Raw genomic sequence first — 27,411 nt, forward strand, 5'->3', positions numbered from 1 at the left:
AACCTTTGAAAAAAAAAGTCCCCAGTAATTGTGTCCCCAGTGATTTTCACTTATGCTGTACAACACTAAGACATCCAAGTATAGGTCCATGATTCAAGTAAGCACCAAACCTGCAATAGGCTAGCACGGTTAGGTTCGATTCCAGTCTCAGGTGACTGTCTGTGTGGAGTTTGCACATTCTGCCCAAGTCTGTGTGGGTTTCCTCCAGGTGCTCTGGTTTCCTCCCACAATCCAAAAACATGCAGGTTAGGTGAATTAGCCATGCTAATTGTTCAGTGATGTGTAGGTAAGGTGCATTAGCTTTGGGTAAATGTAGAATAGTAGGGGAATGGGTCTTGGTGGGTTATTCTTTGGTGGGTCAGTGTGGACTTGTAGGGCCGAATAGCCTGTTTCCACACTGTAAGGATTCTATGATTTTTTTAAGGCGAGGGGGAATATAACTGAGATAATTGGATTTTAAAAGTTTGACCGAGAGAAATCAAGGATAAATGGTCATTACCTTTGAACTGGAGTTCTGCGATGTCAGGAAAAGCTTCTTCATACTTAATGTAGTGAAAATCTAGAACACCCTTCCCTCAGATTGCTATTGAGGCTAGATCAATTAAAGTTTTCAAAACTCAGATTGATTGATTTTTGTTCGCGAAGAGTACTAAGGAATATGGAACCAAGGGGGTAAATATTGTCAAGGTACAGATCAGCTTCAGTGCAAACTGAATGGTGGAGAAAGGCTTGAGAAACTTAAATGACACACTCCTGGTCAAATGCTCTCTATGGTTACATGCAAAATTAAAGTCTGAGAAGTGACAAGTTCCAGTTTTGAGGTTCCAAGAAGTAAACAATTGTAGAAGAAATTATGCAAAGTACTAAACAAAATTCATTGGTTGGATTCGATGAGGTGGATTGGCTTATGGAAAACGCAAGCACAATTAATTTTTTAAGTTTGAGTAAATGACTATTATTTTTAAGAGTTTTTGGAGCTTGGGGTTAAGGTGCACTATTTCTCAAAGGACTTGATGAGAAATTTGAGTGAAGCATAAATGATTTTTGACGGGTTAGCTGCAAAAATGTAAGTTATTTGATAGAAAAAGTTAAGACCAGGTGGCGAGATTGCATTAATGAAAAGTAAATGAAGATAAATCCAAGGTCTTGGGGCACAATAGGCAGTATCTCTTCCTCTCAGCAGCAAGTTCCCTGGGCTTGAGCCCAATGTCCAGACTTAATGGCCAAGGAAGGCATGTTTGTAACATGGGCAAACAGGCCATCTACTTCAAAACCCTTCCAACAAATCAATGGCAGGAGGCAAGAGCATCAACTGTGTGATGGAAAAACGTTCCAGCCTCTACTGTCACTGACAACATGCATGTTGTCACAGCAACTTGGACTCCCTGCATGAAGTGTAGCACCATTACTAAATAGCAAACAGGTGATTGTTTAAAAAAAATAAATGCAATGTATACAACTGAATAGAATACCTTATGATAATTCTATGGATAATCCCCCATATAGCCTTGTCATAGCAAAACCATTTCATCATTCAACATGTATCTACATGCTAAAATGCACTGGATTTAGGAAGCTAGGAACCAGACTGTGTCAGACATCGGTTCTCTCTGCCTGGAAAGGGCATGGAGAGTCTGCACCAAGAGCTCTGGTGATGCAATGGCTAAGAGGCTTAGGTTTAATCCCACCTCCTCCAGAGGTCTGTCATAACATCCCTGAACAAGTTGATTAGAAAAAAAAATCTACAACCTCTACCACAGTTTCAATTGACAGAAATCAGAGTTCCTTGCAGTAGCTGGCAGGAGAAGACAGCAACACCCACCTACTTAGCGAGTTCTGAGAAGGTTTGTAGCTCAGGTTGAGGTTCTGGATGTAGGCTTGCTCACTGAGCTGGAAGGTTCGTTTTCAGACATTTCATCACCATACTAGGTGTCATCACCAGTGAGCTTCCAGATGAAGCACTGGTGGTATAGCTCACCTTCTATTTGTGTATTCAGGTTTCCTTGGGCTGGTGATGTCATTTCCTGTGGTGATGTTATTTCCTGTTCTTTTTCTCAGGGGCTGGTAAATGGGATCCAAGTCAATGTGTTTGTAGATAGAATTCCGGTTGGAATGCCATGCTTCTAGGAATTCTCCTGTGTGTCTCTGTTTGGCTTGTCCTAGGATGGATGTGTTGTCCCATCTGTATGTAAGGATACTAGTGAGAATGAGTCATGTCTTTTTGTGGTGAGTTGACGTTCATGTATCCTGGTGGCTAGTTTTCTGCCTGTTTTTCCAATGTATGTCGGACAAACTAGTACCTTTACAAACAGATGAGGAAGGACACTACTTTGACCGGGACAACACATCCATCCTAGGACGAGCCACAGCACAGTGTGAAACTGCAGTCATGTGTAAGCTAGAATACAGTTTACTATTCCAGACACTAGCTGAAAATGAGCCGATATTTGGAATTCAATTTCGCAACCTATTATTCTTTTATGCTTCTCCAGTAGTGACCATCTATTATTGAACTTAAACGCTAATCCTATGGATTGCTAGCAGTGAACCCTTGCATGCACAATACTCTTGAAGTGCCTGTGTGTTAACCTTCACAATTGTTGCCTTGCTGTTTGCACCTCAGGGGAACAATTGATTATGGAATTGGCTGAGTTACTAATAAACTATCGTATCTACAGCACAGAGGGGAGCATTCAGATCATCCTGCCTGTGCCAGCTCTTTAAACACTTATCCAAATTATTCACACAAAGTTGTTCCTTCACTATCATTTTCTCTTCTTCAGATACTCATTCAACCTTTTTCTTTTGAAAGCTACTTGTGAATCTACACCCTTTCAGGAATTCCAAATTATAAACAACTTATTGCATAAAGAAATTCTCAAATCTCCCATCTATATCTCATCAATTCCATGTTATATTTACCTGTGGAGTCCTTGACTCTGATTTCTCTACACTGACATCTCATCAGCCCAAAGAGTCTATACTACAATGATAAATATGAACCAACCAACCTTTCTGAAGTCATGAAGTGAGGATGAGTAAAATTTACATTAGAAATGCAATTCATTTGTTACTTCGAGAAATAACTTTTCTAACAGAGTGTTAAAACCCATTCCCACTACGGACACATATTAATAATTGTGTTATCTTCTGTACATTCCATTTACAGTTCAATGGCTCTGGTATACTTTCCGATAAAAGGAGACGGACAGCCAAATGTTAACTGGCTGTTCTAGTTATTCTGCCATTTCTTAGTCCCCGATGTACTTTCACATGTTTGGATAAGTGATCGCTGCGGGCAAATTTCTTCTCACAGATGTGACACTGGTATGGCTTCACTCCAGAATGGGAGCGTTTGTGTCTGGATAACTCATCTGAACGAGAAAACCTGCAGAATTTCAAGAAGATAAAAATTACTGATGGTAGAACATTAGGGAAAACTTCAACGCAACGTGAAGAAGAAAGTTGATGGAATATTCAGTGGCATCACAATGTTATTGAACAATGTGCAACAAGAGGGTCCGCTTATGAATAAATAGGAGATTTATTTTAATGTTGCAGTTCTGTGAAATGAGAAATGGCAGCACAATTTCCAAGTTTTCATCAGAAGAAATGGACTGTCATTGCAATGTATTTGGAGATTATTCTGTTACAAAGTGGTTATGATCAGAAATATCCAGCCATTGGTACAACAGAACTAAAACATTTGGAGCATAGAAGTGCATGTCGCTGTTAACATTGACCCTGAATAGACAGACTTTTTAATGCTTCTGTGCTTGTCTGCCAGCTGGGCGGCACATTTCATAGAATTCCCTACAGTGTGGAAACAGGCCATTTGGCCCAACAAGCCCACATTGACCCTCCGAAGAGTAACCCACCCAGACTCATTCCCCTAACTAATGCACCTAACCCCTACACATCCCTGAATATTTTGGGCAATTTAGCATTACCAATCCACCTAACCTGTACATCTTGGGACTGAGGGAGGAAACTGGAATACCCGGCAGAAACCCACACAGACACAGGGAAAATATGCAAGTTCCATACAGATAGTTGCCTGAGCTGGAATCGAACCCGGGTTCTGAGCACTGTGCCATCCCACGTTGACTCAGTGGTTAGCACTGTGCACCACTGGTACCCAGGTTTGATTCGACACTTGGGTGACTGTATGGAATTTGCACATTGCTCCTGTGTCTACGTGGCTTTCCTCCAGGGCTTTGGTTTCCTCCCACAGTCCTAAAATGTGCAGATTAGGTGGACTGGTCATGCTAGATTGCCCATAGTGTCCAGGAACATGCAGGCTCGGTGGATTATCCATGGGAAAGGTGAGGTTACAGAGATAGGTTTTGGGGTGACGGGGGGCGTGTTACAACAGTCTTTGGAGGATCGGTGTGAACTTGATGGGCCACATGGCTTGCTTCCATACTGTAGGGATTCTATAAATTACTGTGATAGAGAGTTATCGTCTGGCTTTGCATTTATAGCACAAACTGTTAGACTATAGTAGGAGTGTGTTGGATCAAATGGCAGGTGACATGCTTTTTCCTTGCTCTGTACTGGCTCAAAACCTCTAATGTTCTGCAGCTCTGATTGAAAAGCTACGATTTGAAATGTTAACTGTGTTTCTCTCGCCACAGATTCATTCCAACCTGCTATGTGATTCTAGCATTTTCTGTTTTTAAATCTGAACATATTTGGCCTTTTGAACAACTCCTGAAGTGTATGTGGGTGGGAAAGCAAAAAGCTTGCATTAACTATGCTACATAATCTAACAACATTTATCAAGTGGAGAGAATAGGAAGGCTGCTGAAAAATCTGACAAAGAACTACCTGAATAGTATCAAAAATGTAATAGTATTTTTGACAATGATTGCCTCCTTACTGTTTTGGTGAGAACTCAGGAACAATAACCATTTCTCCACTCCCACCACCCAAGTGCAATAAAAAACTGAAACAGTGGTGCCAACTGCAGGGCCACTGCATTCATTACCTCTAAGTGAGTGAGTACAAGTGAGTGTAAACTCAAAGGGCATTCAACATCATGCAATGTGCTTGGCTAGCCTCAACTCTCTCAAAATACAGTAATCTCAATTGACACCTTGCATTTATATTGGTAGTAAAATATCCCAACACCCTTCACTGAAGTGTCAGGCAACATTTGACACACGAGTCAAAGGAGGAGATACCCAGAGCAGTGGGTTTTACAGGATATAGAATGGTAGTGTGGTTTAGAGAAAGAATTCCAGAGTTAATGTCCTCGACATCAGGAAGCATGACAATGGTGGAGGTGAAGAAAGTAGGCATTGCAGTCCTCTAACTCTCGCACAGATCTCTTGGATGGTCATGTGGGTGGACCTTCACCAGATGAGGGAGAAGAGAGGGATGATATGGAGGTGGAATTAAGCTATCTCTATGATGGAAAGGTAGTGGAATCAAATTCTGTTTCAGGTCAACTTGGATGCCGAGTTCGCAATTAGATTTCCAATGGCTCTGCATGAAACTGAATGAACCGAGGTACCTTTGTCAACATACAAGCACACAAATTTGAAGGAAGCTTTAATTGTCCTCTCAAGCCTGCTCCAGTATTCAATGAGATCACAGCTGGTCAGATTTTGATCTTATGCTGCCTACCCCCGATAACCTCTAACTCCCTTCGTTAGTGAGGAACCCAAGAAAACGCCCAGCCAATTCAGAACAGCAATCAACAGTAAACAGTTTCATTATTTTGCTAAAATATTTGAAAATGTGAATCGAAGTCTTTTTCAATTTTACAGCATTGGGTCAATTACACCTCAAGCAGTGTTCCTAGGGAGTCAGGTGAGATACTCCTACGTTGATGGTGGTATAAAACAAAAGGTTTTCAGTTTGCAAGGTGACTTTGCAAATGATAAACTGCTTTCTTAGTTTAACTTCTAATTTACACTGACAAGAAACAAGTCAAAATTAGTAAATTACAAATTTCAGTTTAATACAAAGTGATCGATATATAGGGTGGATTCCAAGTTAAATCAGTGTAAATGAAAACCTTGGAATAACTTAAAAACCTGTTGTAGGCCTGATGCTGCCTGATCCAGACAGCAGAGTAGATCCTCTGCCCTCTAAGACCTTGAGAGGAAGTTTAATTTTTTTAAAAAAGCAACTTTTTTGGATATGATTTAACACCCTCCTAGTCAGGTGGGACTTGAACCTTGACTTTCTGGCCCAGAGATAGGGGCACTACCATGATCTGCAAGAGCCCTTAAATGCCAACAGGACCTGGTGTTTCCAGACAGTCCCCCAACCAAATCCGAAACAGACCAGAGTCTCACCAGGTTCCAGAAACAGATGTTTACAGATTAACACATACAATGCTGAAGAAACTCAGCACATCTGGCAGGATTTGTGCAGAGAGAAACAGAGTTAATGTTTCAAGTCCAGAATGCTCTTCTTCAGAACTGAAAGGTGATGTAAATGGATTATTTGAGACTTCTCGTACAGGAGGAGAAGGGTAGATGACAGAGGCCCACGGTTATTAATCATAGTGAAAGAGGTAAAGAAAAACCCAGAGAATGGATCTTCTCTACCAAGAGCAAAGAAAAAGGGGAGATAAACAATAACAGGCTGTTTTGGGGAGGTGAAAAGCAAGAGAGCTGTAGAAGGTGGGGGAAGCATAAGCAGTATATAAGGAATTTGGAGAACAGACATAATGCAGTCAGTTTCTGGAGTTACAGAATTCAATACTGAAGCTGCAGCTGTGAGGTATCTGAACAGAAAATGAGACAAATGTTGCTTGAAAATGAATATAGCCATAGGCAAGTTTTCTGTGATAATTAGCAGGGATTACACAGGAGTCTTGTGACCCTGACAAGTAAAATTACCTTAAGGCTCTAGCTCACAGAACGTCTTTAAAATAGGAACATTCAAGCAGAGCATCTCGTGTTTCACAAGGTAGATTACAATTTTGTAGCATTATTAAAACAGTAAGGGTTGGGTAGTTTGCAAGAATATACAAAACAGGTTCACATTAGACTACTTTTACAATTTTAAAGAAGTGATGTAAAATTAAATCTATGTTGTGTCACTGCTAATCCAAAGTTATATTTTGAATAGGATGAAGTCAGCCAGTAAACCTGCAACAGGGAGATTGTCACATGACAAATCATGTGAGACAGCAACTTGTACCATCGTGAACAGATTAATTTCTGCTTTTTGCTGGAACAAGACAAACAGACGCTGCCTAAAAATGGCAGCATGTTGGGAAAGCCAAAATATGGTCTCAACTCCAAACAAAAAAGGCGACAAACATCTATTTGGATTACTTGGATGTGCCCAGCCACTCTAAGGTTTTATCACTTTATATTAGCAAGTTTCCAGAAGATGTTTAGCTCAGGTTGAGGTTTTGGATGTAGGTGGTGATGTTATTTCCTGTGGTGAAGTCACTTCCTGTTCCTTTTCTCAGGGGGTAGACCCAAAGAAACCCAAACATATAAATAGAAAGCAGGAATTTTCAGCATTGCTTCGCATGAGGTCCACTGAAGATGTTACCTAGTAAGGTAACAAAACATCTAGAAATGAACCTTTCAGCTCAGCGAGCAAACCTACATCAATCACTTTATATTCCTAATTTCAGCACACACTTTACAAAAGATTTATCTTTTCACTTTTTGATGAATTCCTTGACTCGCGCTGGTCACACACCAATTCTTAACCTTCAACAATCATGCTCCATAACCTGCAACAATTTACAAGAGTTCTTTCTCTGGACATATTTCTCTTTTGCAACTCTACTGCCTGTTTATGAGTAGTTTTGTACTTTAGCTGTAGCCCTAAGAGAGCAATACTAAAGTTCTCCTCCAACTCATTCCAGGCAAGGCTGGCAGTTATTGCTCCAATTTAACAGAGTGGTTGGCTAGGACAGTTCAGACAGCATTAAGATGGCCACATAGAGCCATAGAGATGTACAGCATGGAAACAGAAACTTGCCCGTCCATGCCGACCAGATATCCCAACCCAATTTAGTCCTACCTGACAGCACCTGGCCCATATCCCTCCAAACCCTTCCTATTCATATACCCATCCAGATACCTCTGAAATGTCGCACCACTTCCTCTGGCAGCTCATTCCATATCTGTACCACCCTCTGTGTGAAAACGTTGTTCCTTAGGTCTCTTTTATATCTTTCCCCTCTCACCCAAAATCTATCTCCTCTAGTTCTGGACTCCCCAACCCCAAGGAAAAGATTTTGCCTATTTACCCTATCCATGTCCCTCAATTTTGTAAACCTCTATAAGGTCACCCCTCAGCCTCCGACGCTCCAGGGAAAACAGCCCCAGCCTGTTCAGCCTCTCCCTATAGCTCAAATCCTCCAACCCTGACAACGTCTTTGTAAATCTTTTCTGAACCCTTTCAAGTTTCACAACATCTTTCCGATAGGAAGGAGACCAGAATTGCACACAATATTCCAACAGTGGCCCAACCAATGTCCTGTACAGCGGCAACATGACCTCCCAACTCCTGTACTCAATACGCTGACCAATAAAAGAAAGCATAACAAACGCCTTCTTCACTATCCTATCTACCTGCGACTCCACTTTCAAGGAGCTATGAACCTGCACTCCAAGGTCTCTTTGTTCAGCAACAGTCTCTAGGACCTTACCATGAAGTGTATAAGTCCTGTTAAGATTTGCTTTCCCAAAATGCAGCACCTTGCATTTATCTGCATTAAACTCCATCTGCCACTTCTCAGCCCATTGGCCCACCTGGTCAAGATCCTGTTGTAATCTGAGGTAACCCTCTTTGCTGTCCACTACACCTCAAATTGTGGTGTCATCTGCAAACTTACTAACTGTAACTCTTATGCTCACGTCCAAATCATATATGTAAATGACAAAAAGTAGAGAATCCTTGTGGCAGTCCACTGGTCACAGGCCTCCAGTCTGAAAAACAACCCTTCACCACCACCTTCTGTCTTCTACCTTTGAGCCAGTTCTGTATCCAAATGGCTAGTTCTCCCTGTATTCCATGAGATCTAACCTTGCTAATCAGTCTCCCATGGAGAATCTTGTTGAACGCCTTACTGAAGTCCATATAGATCACATCTACCACTCTGCCTTCATCAATCCTCTTTGTTATGTTACTTCTTCAAAAACCTCAATCATGTTTGTGAGACATGATTTCCCACGCACAAAGCCATGTTGACTATCCCGAATCAGTCCTTGGCTTTCCAAATACATGTACATCATGTCCCTCAGGATTCCCTCCAACAACTTGCCCACCACCAAGGTCAGGCTCACTGGTCTATAGTTCCCTGGCTTGTCTTTACCACCCTTCTTAAACAGTGGCACCACATTAGCCAACCTCCAGTCTTCCAGCATATCACCTGTGACTATCGATCATACAAATATCTCAGCAAGAGGCCCAGCAATCACTTCTCTCGCTTCCCACAGAGTTCTAGGGTATACCTGATCAGGTCCTGGGGATTTAGCCATCTTTACCCATTTCAAGATGTCCAGCACTTCCCCCTCTGTAATCTGGACATTTTGCAAGAAGTCACCATCCACTTCCCCACATTCTATATCTTCCATATCCTTTTCCACAGTAAATACTGATGCAAAATACTAATTTAGTATCCCCCTCCATTTTCTGTGGCTCCACACAAAAGAAGTGCCACTAATATGAAAACCCTCACTCCAGCCATCACAAGCATTCTTGTTGCAACAGTGCTTCATATTGCGAGATTATATCCTGTTGTAGTTCTTCAACATGATTCTTGGTGCTGGAAATCTGCCCTGACTGCTCTGCAAAACAGGAACAACTTTGCCACATATTTTCCAGTCTGAGCAATTTCTCAATGTGAGGGAGGCCTTATACAAATGAACAATGGTAAACCTGTTTCATGTTCTATGAGGTTGACATTCAGTTCCAGTCGTGTGCGCGCGCACACACACACACACCTTTTGAGAATTGATGTTACTAGAGGAATTAATGCCACCATATTTTAACCACAACCAGTTTAGAGATCAAGGCGGTATCACACTTACTTCAAATGATGTCTGTTGACTTCCTTACCTCAGTCAAGACATCAATGTTACAAACACATTGCTTAGACTTAATTTTTGAATGATTGTGGAAGTATTTCAAGTTTTGTGAAAATACCAAGAGAGATTTCTTTAAAAGATGTTATTGAAAGTTCATGGAATTTAGAGATTCCTTTTAAAGTAAAAAAGGCTGTGTGTAAATCTCATAACTGGTGAAAACTGCCTTATTTTGCAGTAGACCCTTGCTGGGGCTGTTCGGAACAGTGACTGATTTTGGAAACATGCTCCCTTTATCTGGTTCAGTTGGAGGATAGCCTGCTAAGAACAAGTTGAGCTGGAGGAAAGCTTGCAAAGAACAAGAGCCAGCTGGTGGTTTAATTTTCAGAAATCAGAACAATCTTGTTGAGTTCAGAGTGAAACCCATCTATTCTTTTGGAAACAGTGATTGAGAAATATCTCAAGGATTTTATTTTTTGAGCAAACAGTCTCTGCAGGATTTCAGCACTGTGCATGCTTAGTGACTTGAACATACCTGTCAGCACATGTGAGCAACGCACTCTGGAACATCTTAGATATAAGACCATAAGACATAGGAGAGGAAGTAAGGCCATTCGGCCCATCGAGTCGACTCCACTATTCAATCATGGCTGATGGGAATTTCAACTCCACTTACCCGCATTCTCCCTGTAGCCCTTAATTCCTTGTGACATCAAGAATTTATCAATTTCTGCCTTGAAGACATTTAGCGTCCCTGCCTTCACTAGTTCTCATCAATTTATTCAAAGATGTTATTCAACTCTTCCGAAGCAGGTGTGGACTTGAATCCAGACTTCCTGGCTCAGAGATAGGGACACTATCACATTATCACTACATCACTACAGGCCTCCTTTGGAACATTTTACACTTTAACCATTTGCCTTTGGGAATAACCCACTGGCTAAAATATTTATTTTTCAAAAAGCCAATTTGACAGAAAGGATTAGGTTATGTTGGGATTGAGTGATTAGCATTTATACTTCTATACTAGTGTTTACGTTAATTAATTTTATTTCAATAATAAACCAATAACTGTGTTAATTAAATAACATGGTTGAAAGATCTTGTTTTAATTTGAATATAAAACATTTAATTGGTCAGCTTGGCAACTGGTAAAAGTATTTTTATTTTACATTGTGACCTGGAGTGACTGTGCACCCCTCCAACCCCTGTCATAACAAGTTGAATACTTCAGGTCATCAACAAAAGGTAAACATCAGTATCCACTTTTTAAAAAACTTTCAGATGAACGAGAACAACTCTAAGTTAGGGGTGTAAGTATGTCATGTGGCCCCTCAAGCCCACTCTGTCATTTGAGATTATGATTGATCTAATTATAATCCCAATTGCTCACTCCATCTCTATCCTTGATAACTTTTCACACCCTGCTTACTAAGAATTAATCCTTTGCCTTAAAAATATTTTTAAAAAACTTTGCTTCCACTGTCTTTTGATGTGGAAAATTGCAAATCCTTGCAATCCTCAGAGAAAGAATTTCAAGCAATAAGCAATCCAACAGGATCAGGCTTTTGAACAAATAAATGTAATTTCCAATTGCTAGTGTTTTTAAATGCAAGTTCGCAATTGGCAGATGAATGCTTTGTTTTGTCCGCATTGCTTTTCCCAGCCTCATTGCTGCCAGCAAACCACTGATGGCCATTCAAATCCATCCTCCAACATCAACCACCACCTTCCCACTTTACTGTTGTAACCGCATCCGTTTGTGCGCTTTTGGTGACAGAATGGGAGAATAGATAGGAGGGATTTCGGAACCTTGTCTCATACCTGGGTGATGGGCTAAGAAGTTATATGAAAACCAAAACTGCAATTCTGATGGTTTGGAATAAATAACAAACCGAAAGCTATGGTTTGTTGCGGGTCCAATTTTGAGACCAACATCCTTCCCATCATGCTATTTTTCTCCAGCAGGCTGGAGTGGACGCTGATGTCGTTAGCATTCTGAAAGTCTGGGCTTGAACATGATTGAGGACTACATCCATTAATGGTTTGATTCTCTCTCATGCGATTAACTCATCAAAACACTTCCTAAGAAGGTGGAAGCAGACATAGAAATCACATGATTACAGCAAGTCAGCCAGTATTTCAAGTATAATTGTACTTCTCCAACATAGGTCTGGCTGAAATTTTTAAAAATCTTATAGTCATCTCTTAACTTTAAAAAAAAATGGAAGATTCATTTATTATCAAGGATGGTGCACATGAGAAATTAAGACAAATAGAATCACAGGATAGGGTGATGAGTCAACCAGCTAGGAACACATGTAAAACAGCCCCCATTTTAAAGTCTACATCATTCATTTTACATGAATTACTGTTAAATAGAAAGTTTAAAAGGACTTGGGAAGCAGAGTTTCCTTGCAATACTGATGAACTGAGAGGTGCAGGTAGGTGTTAAATCACAAATATTTCTGTTGCATGTTCCCCTCAGCTACAGGCATGGGAAGCTTTTTATAAATGGAATAAAATGGATACAGAAATGTGACAAAAGGAGAAAGCAAAATTCAGGTCTACATAAGCATGCTCATTAACATGTTAACGGATATATAATCAACTTACCGCCATCCACAATCTGGCCAAGTGCATGAATAAGGTTTCTCCCCCGTGTGACGCCTGTAGTGGGCCTTTAAATGACTGCTTTTGGTATACATCTTGTTACATCCCGGGAATGAGCACTTATGCACTCTGATTACATCAGCAGAGGATGATTTCTGAAGCTTTTGGGTGGCCTCAACTACATTCACCAAGCTACCAACAGCCACAGACCTGGCTGCTATTGGCAGGGGTGCAATTTTTACAAACTGGCGGGTTGTACTGTTTGGTGGAGTCTGTGCCCGCTGAGGCACCAAGGCAAAGGCTTGGCCCTGGACATTAACCACTAATTGAGTCAATTTGACGCTGCTTGGAGTTTGTGTGGTTGGGCATGCACTAGGCACGTGGACAGGCTGAAGCTGAAGAATCATGGGAACATTCCCAGTCGCAGCTGTGACAGTCACCTCTGGAGCTGATCCAAGCCCAGTGCTGTCTGAAGATGACAAAAAACATTCATTGGATTCTAATGAAAAGTCACCCAAAGCTTCTGATTTCACCTCCACTTTTATTTCTGTGGTGGCACTGTTTTCCGCAAGTCCATCTTTGACGATTTCCATTTTTTCTTTCAAGAATTCTTCAATTTCCTCTAATGTGGGAATAAAGTCCCCCGGCAAAGTGGAGCTAAAGTCAGGCATTTTCACCTGCGCCTCAAACACCTCGGAACAGCCTTCAGAGGCTATGGTTTGTTGCGGGTCCAGTTTTGAGACCAACATCCTTCCCATCATGCTATATTTCTCCAGCAGGCTGGAGTGGACACTGATGTAGTTAGCATCCTGGGAGTCTGGGCTTGAACACGATCGAGGGCTACATCCATCACTGCCACCGTCTTCCAGCAGTGATGTACTTGATGCCAATTCGCCATGTTGTCCACTACAGTTACTCCCCGAAGGTGTCAGCAGGTCAGGAATACACAGTGGCTCACTGTGGTTTAATGAGACCATTTGCCTTCCAAGCTCCAACTGATTCAACAAAAATACAGTACAGTAATAAAAACAAAACCTCAGCGAATTGAAGAAACAGTGCTGTGTGTTTCAGAGCTCAGCGTCAGTAACTCCCCATTACAAATTAAATTTTCATCTGTAAGGAAATTAGAAAAAAGTAAATTAAAACAAGTTTATTAAGTGCAAAAATTATTTTAAGTCATGGTGAACTTGTCCTCACACCAATGTATTTTCTATTTTTCAGAAACAGAGCTCTGCTTTTACAATCAATGAAGTGTTATGGGCTATAATAAACACACAACGTACTGAAATTATCTAACAGGTCGGGCAGCATCTGAAGAGAGAGACAGAGAGTTAACATTTCAGTTCAATGATCCTGGGCTACTCAGTTATATTTCAAGAAATAATGATAGCTGTTCTTATTTTTAAAAGTGAAAGAAAATGCTCCTTAATTTCAGACCAAACTTCCTAATTTCTCCAGAAAATAACAATGTGGTTACCCAGGTGTACTTGATGCTAACGCTGCTGCACAAAATAATTTTTTTTTTTAAATCAACATCTTGGGCGGGGGGGGGGGGTCACCATTGACCAGAAATTGAACAGGACCAGCCACATGAATACTGTGGCGACAACAGAACATCAGAGACTAGGAATACTGTAAAAAGCAACTCACCTCCTGACTCCTCAAAGCCTGTTTACCACCTACAAGGTATAAGTCAGGTGTGTAATGGAACATTCCCCACTTGCCTGGATGGCTGCAGCTTTAACAACACTCAAGACACTTAAAGCATCCAGGACAAAGCAGCCTCTGCTTGACTGACAATCACTGGACACCGGTAGAAACTAAGCACCCGGTGACATCTGGGGTTAGACTAAGGATCTACACATTGTTAGTAGCAGTTGCACATAAAGTTGGCCATAAGATTAGATTACTTACAGTGTGGAAACAGGCCATTCGGCCCAACAAGTCCACACCGACCCGCCGAAGCGTAACCCACCCAGACCCATTCTCCTACATTTACCCCTTCACCTAACACTATGGGTAATTTAACATCGCCAATTCACCTAACCTGCACATTTTTTGGATTGTGAGAGGAAACCGGAGCACCCGGAGGAAACCCAGGCAGACACGGGGAGAATGTGCCAACTCCACACAGAGAGTCGCCTGAGGCAGGAATTGAACCCGGTTCTCTGGCGCTGTGAGGCAGCAGTGCTAACCACTGTACCACCGTGCCGCCCACAAAGGATGAGAACATTTTTCCCCTCTCTGTTGTTCATGATGTCCCTGCAGACAAGATCCATTTCTGACCTCCAGATAAGGCAGATGGCTCAGGTGACTGCTGCAGTGCAGGCTCAGGGAGTCAGCCACACCTGTGCCATGTACTGCAAGGTACAGAGCACCTTATACTTAGTAACCAGGTTTTTTTAACCTACAAAGAGAGAGCAGTGGTTCCACATATACAGTTTTCTTTCTCCTCAGTGATGTGCTCCTCCCAGTTTTCACTGCAAGCTCTATATGTCTATAGCTTCAGATATGGATGGTGAAGGAGATAAGTGACCAGTTAGCCCAGTTCCTATTGAACATATTCGAAGAGTATGGTGCTGGAGAAGCACAGCTAGTCAGGCAGCATCAGAGTAGCAGGGGTGTCGATGTTATGCTCGAAACGTTGATTCCCCTGCTCCTCTAATGTTGCCTGACCGGCTGTGCTTCTCCAACACCATACTCCCTGATTCTGATCTCCAGGATCTGCAATGCTCATTTTCTCCCATAGAACACAGCCTCACTCTTGCCTTGATGTATCCTGGCTCCCAAGGTCGTGTTAAATTGGTCATAGATGCTCATGAGACTGTGCATCAATGGCGTCAAATTTATGTACAGGGAGGATTTGACTTGCAGGCCTCCGCTGCATGGGATCATTAGGTCCACATCCTTCCTGATGGTCTTGGCATAAATCTCTGTGCAACACACAAGCATGACAGGAGAAAGACGGCAACCCTGTCTGACTCTAGATTTAATCTGGAAACCTTTTGATTTCCACTCAGACAGTGGCATTCATACTTATGTTTGTGTAGAGCAGTCAGATCCAATTGTGGATTCCCTCCTCATTTCAGTTAGCACATCTATTCCTGTACGTGTGTGATATTTTGTCTCTGACAATTACTACTCAATCAGTCCCACTGGAACCTTGCATCTGGCAAACTGGCTGAGGACAGAGGCAGGCAAGTGCGTCACATTCTCCAACAGTCAACAATTGGCTGACAGCATCTGTTTGGGCAACACACCAGAGAGTCACTGGCATATACAAAAACAACACAAGCTTGAATTTGTGACTTTGGGGAGAGAGAGAGAGAGAGAGAAAAAAAAATTACTTTCGCATACATGCAGATGGCACAGCTTCATAATATTTACTATTTGTGATGTTATTTGTGAGATTTGTCTAACATAATTTGTTTGGATTTTTGATTTTGACCTAGTGGCATAGAAGTTGTGTGTGTCTGAAGGTGTTGTTTAAAGCAGAGAATATTAACTCTGGTGTATAAAAGGTGGCAGGAAGAGATTATCAGATTGTTAAGACCTGGAATTGAACTCTTTGTTAAATTAAATGTAGAGGGGTGATAGAGAAGGAACTTCTCTCTGGTGACAGTACTGTGAAGAGGTGATCTGTAAAGCAGCATTTTGGGGATTATAGCTTTATTACATGTTTTGAAATCTTTAAACATGTAAATAGTTTGATTTATTCAATATTACATGCATTTCATTTTGCATAGTATCTTTTGGTTTATTGTTACAGCAAAATACGCCATATAGCATACTCATGTTTCAATGAGAGCCTACTTTTTTTAAACCAAAACAACAAGAAATAATCTGTCAGGTTTCATTTTGGCATTGGACTTGCCTAGTCATAGCACCAGCTGGGATCATAACAATGCATCCACCTCATTTTTCTTCTGTACCTTTTGCCATATGATCCAACAAGGCAACACCAGAACTGGCCTCACTTTAAAGTATACTGCCTTTTTCTTTCTCAACTCCTGTATTTAGTTGCTAATGGAACAGGAATCAATTGTTTGGTCCCTGGCTTTGCTTCATAAGCTGTTCAACTGTAGAGCAAACTGACACAATCTCAAGGGAGCAAGCATAATACTGCCTTTGAAACAGGTGGTCTGAAATCATAAGCTCACCTCCCAGAAACCAATATTCCATCATCCTTAGATTCTAGCTCTTGGAGCTGTCCTATAGCAAACTTTCTTACATTAATTAATGCCTTGCAATATAATCATCTTGTCCCTCTGACTGTTATTAAGCTGCACAATAGCAATACATCAAAATAGAAAGAGCTTAAAGCACCAATGTCAAAAAGTAAATACACAATTTGACTTGGTGAGAATAATGAGGAAATTCAGACTTTGAAACTTCTTGTCAAGTAAAAGATATATCGGAGTTGTGGGCACAGACTTGAAATTCAACTTATGTTGAAAAATGAATTTATTACACAAAACTAAATTTTTGCTAAACATTCCATCCAACACCACTATCAGGTCTAGGGTTCCCTTCTCCAAGAAAAAGAAAGTTATAACTATTTAATAATCCATTCGGGGTGACACGGTGACTCAGTGGTTAGCACTGCTACCTCACAGCGCCAGGGACCTGGGTTTGACTCCCAACTTGGGCGACTGTCTGTGTGGAGTTTGCACATTCTCCCAGTGTCTGCGTGGGTTTCCCCCAGGTACTCCGGTTTCCTCCCACAGTCCAAAAATGTGCAGGTTAGGTGAATTGGCTGAGCTAAATTGCCCATAGTGTTAGGTGCGTTAGTCAGGGGTAAATATAGGGTAGGGGACTGAGTCTGGGTGAGTTGCTCTTTGGAGGGTTGGCATGGACTTATTGGGCCACAGGGCCTGTTTCCATACTGTAGGGAATCTAACCTGAACAGTGTCCCCTTATTAAAAGAAGGGGCCTCCCACTTGTTTTATTATAGTAGAAATAAATTGAGTAGGTTTGAAAAGCAGATCCATTTCTTACGATATAGATTAAAACTTTTACATAGGTTATTTCAATACTGCTTTCCATTGGACTATAATAAGATATCAGAACAAGAATGGACCATTCAGCCCCTCTAACCTGCTACTCAATTCAAGAGGATCATGGCTGATCCAACGCTCCCTCATGTCCACTTTCCTGCCCTTTCCCCATAATCCTCGATTCCCCTACTGATCAAAGATTTATCTCAGTCTGTGGCAAGGTGTTCCAAAGACTCAACCCTCAGAGAAAATCCTCCCCACCTCAGTGTCAATCACCTCTCATTCTTCTAAACTCCAGTGAATAGAGTCCCAAAAATTGTATTGCCTTTGCTCATAAGGCAATCCCTCCATACCAAGGATCATCCTCATGAGCTTTCTTTGAACTGCTTCCAATGAAATGATACCTTTCCTTAAGGGTCAAAGACTGTTCACAGTACTCCAGAAAGTTATGTTGCAGCTGTAAAAGAGCTTTAGTGAGGCCACATTTGGAATACTGCATCTACTCTGGTCGCCACACTATAGGAAGGATATAGGGGTCTCAGCAAAGATGCTGAGATTTACTAGGGTGCTGCTTGGATTGGGGTGTATTAACTATAAGGAGGGGTTGAACAAACTTGGATTGTTCATGCCAGAACATCGGTGGCTGAAGAGCGACATGACAGAAATATATAGAATTATGAAAGGCATTGATTGGGTGGGAATAGCAAATATTAGGGGGCATAGGTTTAAAACAAGAGGAGACAAGTTTAAAGGAGATATGTAAGGAAAGTTTCTTTTCAAAGCACAGAGTGTGGCAAGTACCTGGAATGCACTGCAGGGGGAGATAGTAGAAGTGGATACAATAGCAATGTTTGAAGAGGCAATAAGACAGACACATGAACAGGCAGGGAGCAGAGGGAGACTGACTATGCGAAGGCAGATGAGATTGTTTAGAATGGCATCATGGTCAGCACAGCCATAGTGGGCTGAGAGGCCTGTTCCTGTGTTCTACTGTTCTATGTGTTCTCACCTGTACCTTTTATGGGTCTAGCCTAAATTAATCTCTGTTGTAACAAGAAAGCAGCATTTTAAACGTTAGCACCTAGTAAATGGATCACGAGGGATGTTCATGCATTCACATGCGTTGGTTTATCATTTCAAATAGTGTTTCAGAAGGGCTCCTGATTATTTACATAGAATTACAGTGTCCACAGCACATTAACAGACCATTTTGCCCAACTGATTAATTCAGGTTCTATTTGAATAAACATATTGGAGAATCTATTGAGATATGCTGCGTTTCCAGAACTCACACCACCAGAAAGCCCTTAGGAGGAGGATAATCTAATAGCAAAGTTGTTACATAGCAACATAGAATTTAACCCTTCAATCCTGCTCCACCATTGTACAAGAACATGGTTGATCAAGTTGCACTCTGAACTCCTTTTTCCTGTCTGCACCCCATAATCTCAACTCCCTTGTTGATCACACAATCAATCCAACTCTGCCTTAACTACCACCTGATGAAGTAGTGGCACTCCGAAAGCTAGTGCTTCCAATTAAACCTGTTGAACTATAACTTGGTGTTGTGTGATTTTTAACTTTGACTTAACTAAGTTCAACAACCAGTGCTTTCTGCAGAACAGCATTCCACATATAAGCAAGCCTCTTCAGCTGAAAGCAGAGACTTTTTAATTCTTGAACTGTGTCATCTTGAACTAGATTTTCCGACAAGGAAAAAATTCTTCCTCATAACCACCGTATCAATGTTTTGATAAGATTACCCTTTCATTATTACAAATGTCAATCGGTACTGGCCTAACTTGTTCAACCTTTCATCATATGATACACCCTTCACTCCAGGAAATAGATAAATAAACTACCTCTAATATAATTAATCTTTTCACTTACAAGATGACCAAATCAAACCCAATACTTCAGATATGGTGTCACTAAGGCCCTCTACATCAGTAAAATGTTCCCACTTTTATATCTCATTGCTCTTGCCACAAGCAACAATTTTCATCTGTCTTCCTTATCGGTTGCTGTATCTGCATTTTAACATTGAGATTCATGCACCAAATTCTCTCTGTAGCATAGATTTCTGCAATCTCTCAAGTTCAAATTTTCCCACATCACCGCCAAATTTTGCCCATTCACTGATTTTTGTCCATATCCCTTTTCAGACGCTACCTCCTTCTGACCACTTACATCCAAATCTATCTTGGCATTACCAAATTACAGGAATAAACTGTTAATTCCTTATCATGCTAATGTCTTTCCACCTCTATCATGAGCTTTCATTTTGCTTAGTAACATTTGATCTGGAACCTTCTCAAACACATTTTGGAAGTCCAAGTACAATTCTACAAGTTCCCAGTTATCCACCTTAATTGTTCCTTACTTTAAAAAAAAAGTCTGATAAACTAGTTAAATATGATTTTCTTTTCATAAAGCTATATTGACTCGACTCAGTCATGATGATTTTCTAAGTATCCTGCTATAATCTTCTCAATGATAGATTCCAGCAACTTTGCTTTGACAAATATTAGGCACACAAAACATTTCCTGAGATTTCTACCTCTTTTTAAATACCAAAGACCTTTCAGTATTCAGGTCCTAGTTTTGGTCACCCTGCAATAGGGTCTCTTTAAACGTTCCTATTAGGAGCAAGCCATTCAGTCTCATTCAATAAGATCATGGCAAATCCAGTTACAATTCAAATCTACATTCCTGTCTGTTTCTGATAACCCTTCACACCTATTAAACATTTCACTGTTACAATTCAGATACAGAGCCTGTGCCTCCATTGCAAAAATAGTAAAACAATCTCTGGCTTTATCTGCTAGTATACAATTATTTTTGTACACTCAAACCCTTCTGGTCAGACTGGCTATCATTACTCAAATTTGCTCTTCTATTTCAGTCCTTCCCTTTGATTTACCACATCTCCTCTCACGATTCCCATCCTCCCCACTCCCTCCATCATTTAGTTTAGTTGCTGACTAATTATGGCAATCAATTTTTAATCAGTAAGTGATATGTTTGATGTTCTAAGATAATTAAGGAAATAGGTCGTGCTCCAGTTGGAAGGGTCACAATTTGTCTTTGCATAAGGTGTGATCTATGTTTGATGTCATGTGGTGGTTTTTTTGTCCTGGGCTGTTGATGCTGGTTCATTGAATTCCTTCAAATGACCAAAGGGTCTGTTTCTAACAGTATGATTCTATGCATACTGAATCTGTCTTTGGCTGAGGTGTTATCATGTCCTATGAAAGGTAAGTGATTCAGTGCTGAGTGATCTCCTCGACCAGTTTCAGCTGCCCAGACAGATAGGAGAGGAATTTTCCAGATCTTCCCCAGTTTGCTTGAATTTTTATTTGAGTTTTCACTTTAGCCAAAAGCTCAGATGATTTCTGCCATGGTGGAAAATGATTATTGTGATAAACAAGATTGTGTGGGGCCGATTGGATGGACCCAGTCGAAAATTGTTTGTATGTCGTGTGTCAAATTACATGAGACCAGCCTCTCTCTCAACGTTGGCAAAACTAAAGAACTGATCATTGACCTCAGAAAGAAAGGAGGAGAACACACTCCCATCTGCATCAACAGAACTGAGGTTGAGAGGGTGGACAGCATCAGGTTCCTTGGAGTGACGATAATCGACAACCTGTCTTGGACTTCCCATGTAGATGCGATGGTCATGAAGGCACAACAATGCCTCTTCTTCCTCAGGCAGCTCAGGAAATGTGGCATGTCCATAGGGATCCTCACCAACCTTTACAGATGCCCTATTGAAAGCATACTGTCCAAGTGCATAACGACCTGGTATAGCAACTGCTGTGCCCAGGACCATGAGAAACTACAGAAGGTGGTGTGCAGAGCCCAGACCATCACTGATGCCAACCTTCAGTCCACAGACTCCATTTACATTGCTCATCGCCACGGAAAGGCTGCCAACATCTCAAAGACCCATTGCACCCCATTAATGATCTCCTCCAACCTCTCCAGAAGATATAGAAGCCTGAACACATGCACCAGCAGGTTCAGGAACAGCTTCTTCCTGGCTGTTAGGAGACTAACGAATGGACTGTCTAGCCTCAAATCATGTTGATCTCTTCTAGCATACAGCCTGTGCATAGTAACATGTATGCCTTTGTCTAAGTTTTTTTACAACCTTTGATCTGTACATCCTTGCTTACTATGATCTACCTGTACTGCTCTTAAATAAAGCTTTTCATTGTACTTCAGTACACGTAACAATAAACCAATCATAAAATTTTAAAAACTTCTAGCTAATTGGCATTTGACTGATTCAACACTATATGCTACTGATATTTCCTAGGAAATCGCTTTCATAGAATTACTGTTCATTCACTGAAGAACCCAAGCTCTAACCCTTCTAACTTTCCCAAGACAGTCCCCCAATCATCAGGAAAGATTTGTCCAATTTCAGTTCTTCAGACAAAGTAAACTGGCTCAGTTTATTTGTTCCTAATTTTCTCTTGCTACATACTGTTCACATTTGACAAGTCATAAAAAGACTTGTCCACAAATTTTACTCCCATTATTTTCCCCATTGATATTTTTAAGAATAAATGCAGTTGTTTATCTGACCAAATTGTTAAGGACTCATTTTCACAGAAAATTGCAGTTCCAGTTAACTGAATGCCACCACAGTTACTGCTGAAAATGTGTTGCTGGAAAAGCGCAGCAGGTCAGGCAGCATCCAAGGAACAGGAGAGTCGACGTTTCGGGCATAAGCCCTTCTTCAGGAATAAGGAAAGTTTGTCCAGCAGGCTAAGATAAAAGGTAGGGAGGAGGGACTTGGGGGAGGGGTGTCGGAAATGCGATAGGTACCACCACAGTTACCTCACTTAGTAAAGCAGCTTTGTGACGGACAACTCAATAGACTCAGTCAATGCTGTCTAATTAATAAATTAAAGCCAGTATGGAGTAAAGATGCAAGGTCCTGGATATCTGTCATATGCCAGAAAATGCTTGACGTTCTGTTCACAGCCAGAGGAAGTAGAGAAACAGTGACAGATATTGAGATCAAAAAACAAAATTAGAGCTGGGAAAGGTGCAATTTAGCCCCAAATTTCTTTTGTATTTAACTCTCCAGTGCAGGGATTTTCACTGAATGAACTCCTTCACTCCACCCTCATTAAAAATGCAAACAAAATCAATAAACTGCCTTGACAACTGCGTCACCAGTCAGCTAAAATTAACAAGAAATTTCTCAGCATGTTACAAAATGATCATAAAACTGCTTTTCACAGATGGTAGTAATCTGGTGAGATTGTCCAATAATTTTAAGAGTCATAGAGATGTACAGCATGGAAACACACCCTTCGGTCCAACTTATCCATGCCAACCAGATATCCCAAATTAATCTAGTCCTACTTGCCAGCATGTGGCCCATGTCTGTCTAAACCCTTCCTATTCGTTTACCCATCCTTTTAAATGTTACAATTGTACCAACCTCCACCACTTCTCTGGTAACATATTTTATACATGCACCACCCTCTGCGTGAAAATGTAGTCCTTTAGGTCTCTTTTAAATCTTACCCCTCTCACCTTAAACCCTCTAGTTTTGGACTCCCTTCCCCTGGGAAAAAAAAACCTTGGCTCTGCCCCCTATCCATGCCCCTCATCATTTTATAAATTTCTAAGGTCACCAGCCTTCAACGCTCCAGAGAAAATAGCCCCAGCTAATCAGCCTCTCCCTACAACTGAAACCCTCCAACCCTGGCAAAATCCTTGTAAACCTGTTCTGAATTCCTTCAAGTTTCACAACTTTCTTCCCATAGCAGGGATACCATAATTTTATAGAGTATTCCAAAAGTGGCCTAACCAATGTCCTGTACAGCCGCAACATGACCTCCCAACTCCGATACTCAATACACTGACCAATTAAAGCATGTATACCAAATGCCTTCTTAACTGTCCTGTCTACCTGCGACTTCACTTTCAAGGAACTATGAACCTGCATTCCAAGGTCTCTTTGTCCAGCAACACTCCCCAGGACCTTACCATTAAGTGTATAGGTCGTGTCCTGATTTGCCTTTCCAAAACGTAACACCTCACTTTATCTAAATTAAACACCATCTGCCACCCTTTGGCCCATTTGATGAAGGTCCCATTGTACTCTGAAGTAACCTTCTTGGATCTCCACTACACCACCAATTTTGGTGTAATCTGTAAACTTACTAACTATACCTCCTACGTTCACATCCAAATCATTTATATAAATAATGTAATATACTTATATCTTCGTGAAATATTTTTGTACTTTCAAGAGAGCTTGTGTCCACACCTCCTCTAATGAATCTAGTTGCAAAGCCTTGTGCAATAAAGTCAGCATAGAATTTTTATTTTCTTCCACCTTTTCTATCCTTTTCGTTCTCTTTAACACACCTTTCCCAAACAGAGGAAACATTTTGTCTGCAGAGTTACACAGCTGAGCAATGGGTTTCCAAGGACAGGAGTATCAGCAAGCAGAGGAGGTGGGTTTAAGGAAAACAGGGCAAAAAAAAACAGAGACAGCAGAAGGAATTTGTTTCTCTCAATGAGTGATGATTTACTTTGTGAAAAAGATTACGGAAAAAGATTCAATGTATCTTTCAACGGGAAACCTGATTAATACTTGAAGGAGAAAGAAAGACTGCACGGCTATGAGGAGGTAGGGGAAAGAGACTGATTGAACATTTCTTTGAAGAAGCCTACACAATGTCATGATGGGCCAAATTGTCTCATTCAACACTGTATGATTCTGCCATTCGATAAATTCTAGGGGCTATGTCATATATAGCACTACTAAACCCAAACCATTTTTAAGAAATGTTAAAATTAAAGGCAATTATTTCAGTGAGAAATATCAGAATTTTCTAGCTTGATACAGTCTAATCCTGGATTTGAGATAAACATCTTATATTTTCAACGGGACATCTTTTTAGATGACTAGACTTTCTCCTCTCTTCAATCAAGTTAAAAACCACCAGAAAAAGTGGTCTGGGCCTCTGTGCATGTGAGTAATCACAATAGTCAGGGGCCACTGGACTGCCAACAGGATCCAGACTAATTTTAGTTCTCTTCAGTCCAGGTGTTTTGAAAGCGTTAATTGTATTCTGCTGCTGTGGCAACAGACTCAGCATGAAACAGGAAACTACCAAGAACTACAACACAACTGAGAAATAGCATGACAATATGACCATGTGAACAGCACTCACTCATCACCAATGTCTAAAATTATAATGCAACAAGTCAATCTATGTTGAATTAATTAATCCTGCTCCTCGGATGCTGCCTCAACTACTGTGCTTTTCCAGCATCACTCTATTATGAATTAGTTAATGCCAGGCCAAGTAGCAATAAAGATGCTACAATTAGCCCCACATTTTGAGGGAAAAACTGTAGAAAAACAATGTTATATGGGGATTATTCTTAGAATCCTAGCAGTGTGGAAGCAGACCATTCGCCCATCATGTTGACATCAACCCTCTGAAGAGCATCCCACCTAGGCCCAGTCCTCCACCCCGTACTAACTCTGTTCTTCCCATGGCTAATCCACCTAACCTACACCCCTGTGCACATGGGCAAGTTAGCATGGCCAACCCACCCAACCTGTACACCTTTGGATTGTGGGAGGAAACTGTAGCAGGGAGAACAGACACAGGGAGAACATGCAAACTCCGCGCAGTCACCCGAGGGTGGAATTGAAGTCAGGTCCCTGACGCTGTGAGGGAGTGCTAACCACTGAGCCACATCGATTATTTTTGACTTAGAAAGAATGCATATCCATCACCTACAACGTACAGGTAAGGATGATGAGACACTACCCACTTGTCTGGATGAATGGAACTCCAGCAACACTCAAAAGGCAGGGCGTCATTCAGAACAAAGCAGTCTGCTCAATTGCTGCCCCAACCGCCATTCTAAATGTTCACCCCCCCACCCACACCAACCACACACAGTGGCAGCAGTGTGTACTATTTCCAAAAAGGTATAGCAGAAATTCACCAAGACTCTTCAGATAGCAACTTCCAAACCCACAATCTCTACTGCCCGGAAGGACAAGTGCAACAGATTCTTGGGGACATCAATGTGTGCAAGTTCTTCTTCAATCCACACACCTCCCCGACTTGGAACTATATTAATGTTTCTTCACTGCTGGTGGGTTACAGTTCTGGTTGGGTATGTGTATTATATGGACAGCAATGGTTTGAGAAGGTAATTCTCTAACACCTTCAAGGGTAATTAGGTACGGGCAGTAAATTCTGGCCAAGCTAGCGACACCCACATTCTGTGAAGAAATTGAAGGAAAAGTGGAAATCAAGTGAACAGAAGATCACATCCCCTTACTGTGCCACCTGCAAATGAAGGCTGACCACAGGCACTGGACAATGACTGACACACTTACGAAGAGACATTATCATCGGTAGAGGAATGAAACTCATTTTAATAATTAAGTAATGCATACTTTCAGCACTGAATTGAAGCAACATTCTTGGTATTCCTTTTGTTTACTGCATGTACAGGCACTATAAAAAAAAGGTTAGTAATTCAGCAGGTGTGCCTGTCTCCAGTTAATAACCAGATGGAGAGCAACATGCTTCAGCAAATGCTTGTAGAAGATCAGAAGCTAAAAACACCCACATCCAAATGTTGCAAGTTATTGAATGAAACACTTTGCAGAATAATTCAATAACCAAAATGTAGATCAAAACTGTCAATAGCAAAAATGCTGTCTCTTTAACAAGATTATTTTGCCCGTTGGAGGTCGTAAAGGTAGAGGTGCCGACGGGTCTACAAAGAATCTATTTAACAGTGGCAGGGAAGTGGGCAGTTCTACCAGTTCAGGTTTTTTCTCATTTGGTTGAGCTGTGGCAGTCACAAGATGCTGGAGTCCAGGAACATTGCAACCTTCAGTAAATGATTACTGACTGATTCTCACATTGGAACAGTTACTTAGTAATAGTTACTGTCAGATCAGTTTCAATAGTTAAGTTATTCTAAATTCCACTTTCTTTTGATTGTGTTTCAACTGTAGCATTTAAATAAATTCCGTTTTGCTTAAAGCCGAGTGGTTTGACCAGCTGCATCACACCAGGAATATCCACTACACATCTGCCTTTGAAATCAGAAATAGTTAAGGTCTAGGCTACATTCTTAAAATAGTTTGAGGGGGTCTGGCCTCTACATAACAAATAAAATGTGGTTCCAGAAAAATCTGAACTACAGCTAATGTAAATTCACAAGAGATTTGAATATTAAGTTAATAATACATCCCACCTGTGCTCTCTCTAGCTTTTTGAGGGCACTTATCCATTCACTCACTTGCCAACATTATCAATACTGAATGTAGTAGTCATAAGGTTTAGAAAAGATGTCTGTTACAAAGTCCAAACGTACCATGTTGTGAAACACTCCTTAGGATAGCCATCCAAAAAACACAGGTTGTGATAAATATCCATAATGTGATCACGTATAACTTATTGCATAGTACTTAGCATACCATGCAAGCGAGCGCAAGTACAACAGTTCCAGTCTGATGATAATTTCTGCTCCTAACATCATAGACATGAGAGTGCATAATTTTAAGGTGAATGGCAAAAAGTTTAGAGAGGATTTGAGGATTTTTTTTCACCCAGGTGCTGGAAATCTGGAATGTACTGCTAGAAAGGATAGCTGAGGCAGAAAACCTCAATGTTTAAAAAGTACTTGAATAAGCACTTGAAATGCCATAACATTCAAGGGTATGATCCATCTTGAAAAATGTCCATATTACAGAGGAGGAAGTGCTGGAT

At 41.0% G+C, this 27,411-nt stretch overlaps 1 protein-coding gene across 1 annotated transcript in view; it reads right to left on the reverse strand.

Annotated features, from left to right (window-relative positions):
- Nucleotides 1-275: 275 nt before the first annotated feature.
- The window catches only part of LOC122563091 (Krueppel-like factor 15), a 40,190-nt gene continuing 13,054 nt past the window's right edge, over nucleotides 276-27,411 (reverse strand). The window contains exons 2-3 of the mRNA XM_043716508.2: nucleotides 12,630-13,739; nucleotides 276-3,388 (exon numbers count right to left, since the gene is read on the reverse strand). Coding sequence (XP_043572443.1) covers nucleotides 3,220-3,388; nucleotides 12,630-13,603 — 1,143 coding nt within the window. The 5' untranslated portion in view covers nucleotides 13,604-13,739 and the 3' untranslated portion in view covers nucleotides 276-3,219. The remainder of the gene's footprint in view (nucleotides 3,389-12,629; nucleotides 13,740-27,411) is intronic.

This window comes from Chiloscyllium plagiosum, unplaced genomic scaffold (genome assembly GCF_037043375.1).
Source record: "Chiloscyllium plagiosum isolate Xiang-an unplaced genomic scaffold, Cpla_swu_hap1 HiC_scaffold_26, whole genome shotgun sequence".
Classification (NCBI taxonomy): domain Eukaryota; kingdom Metazoa; phylum Chordata; class Chondrichthyes; order Orectolobiformes; family Hemiscylliidae; genus Chiloscyllium; species Chiloscyllium plagiosum.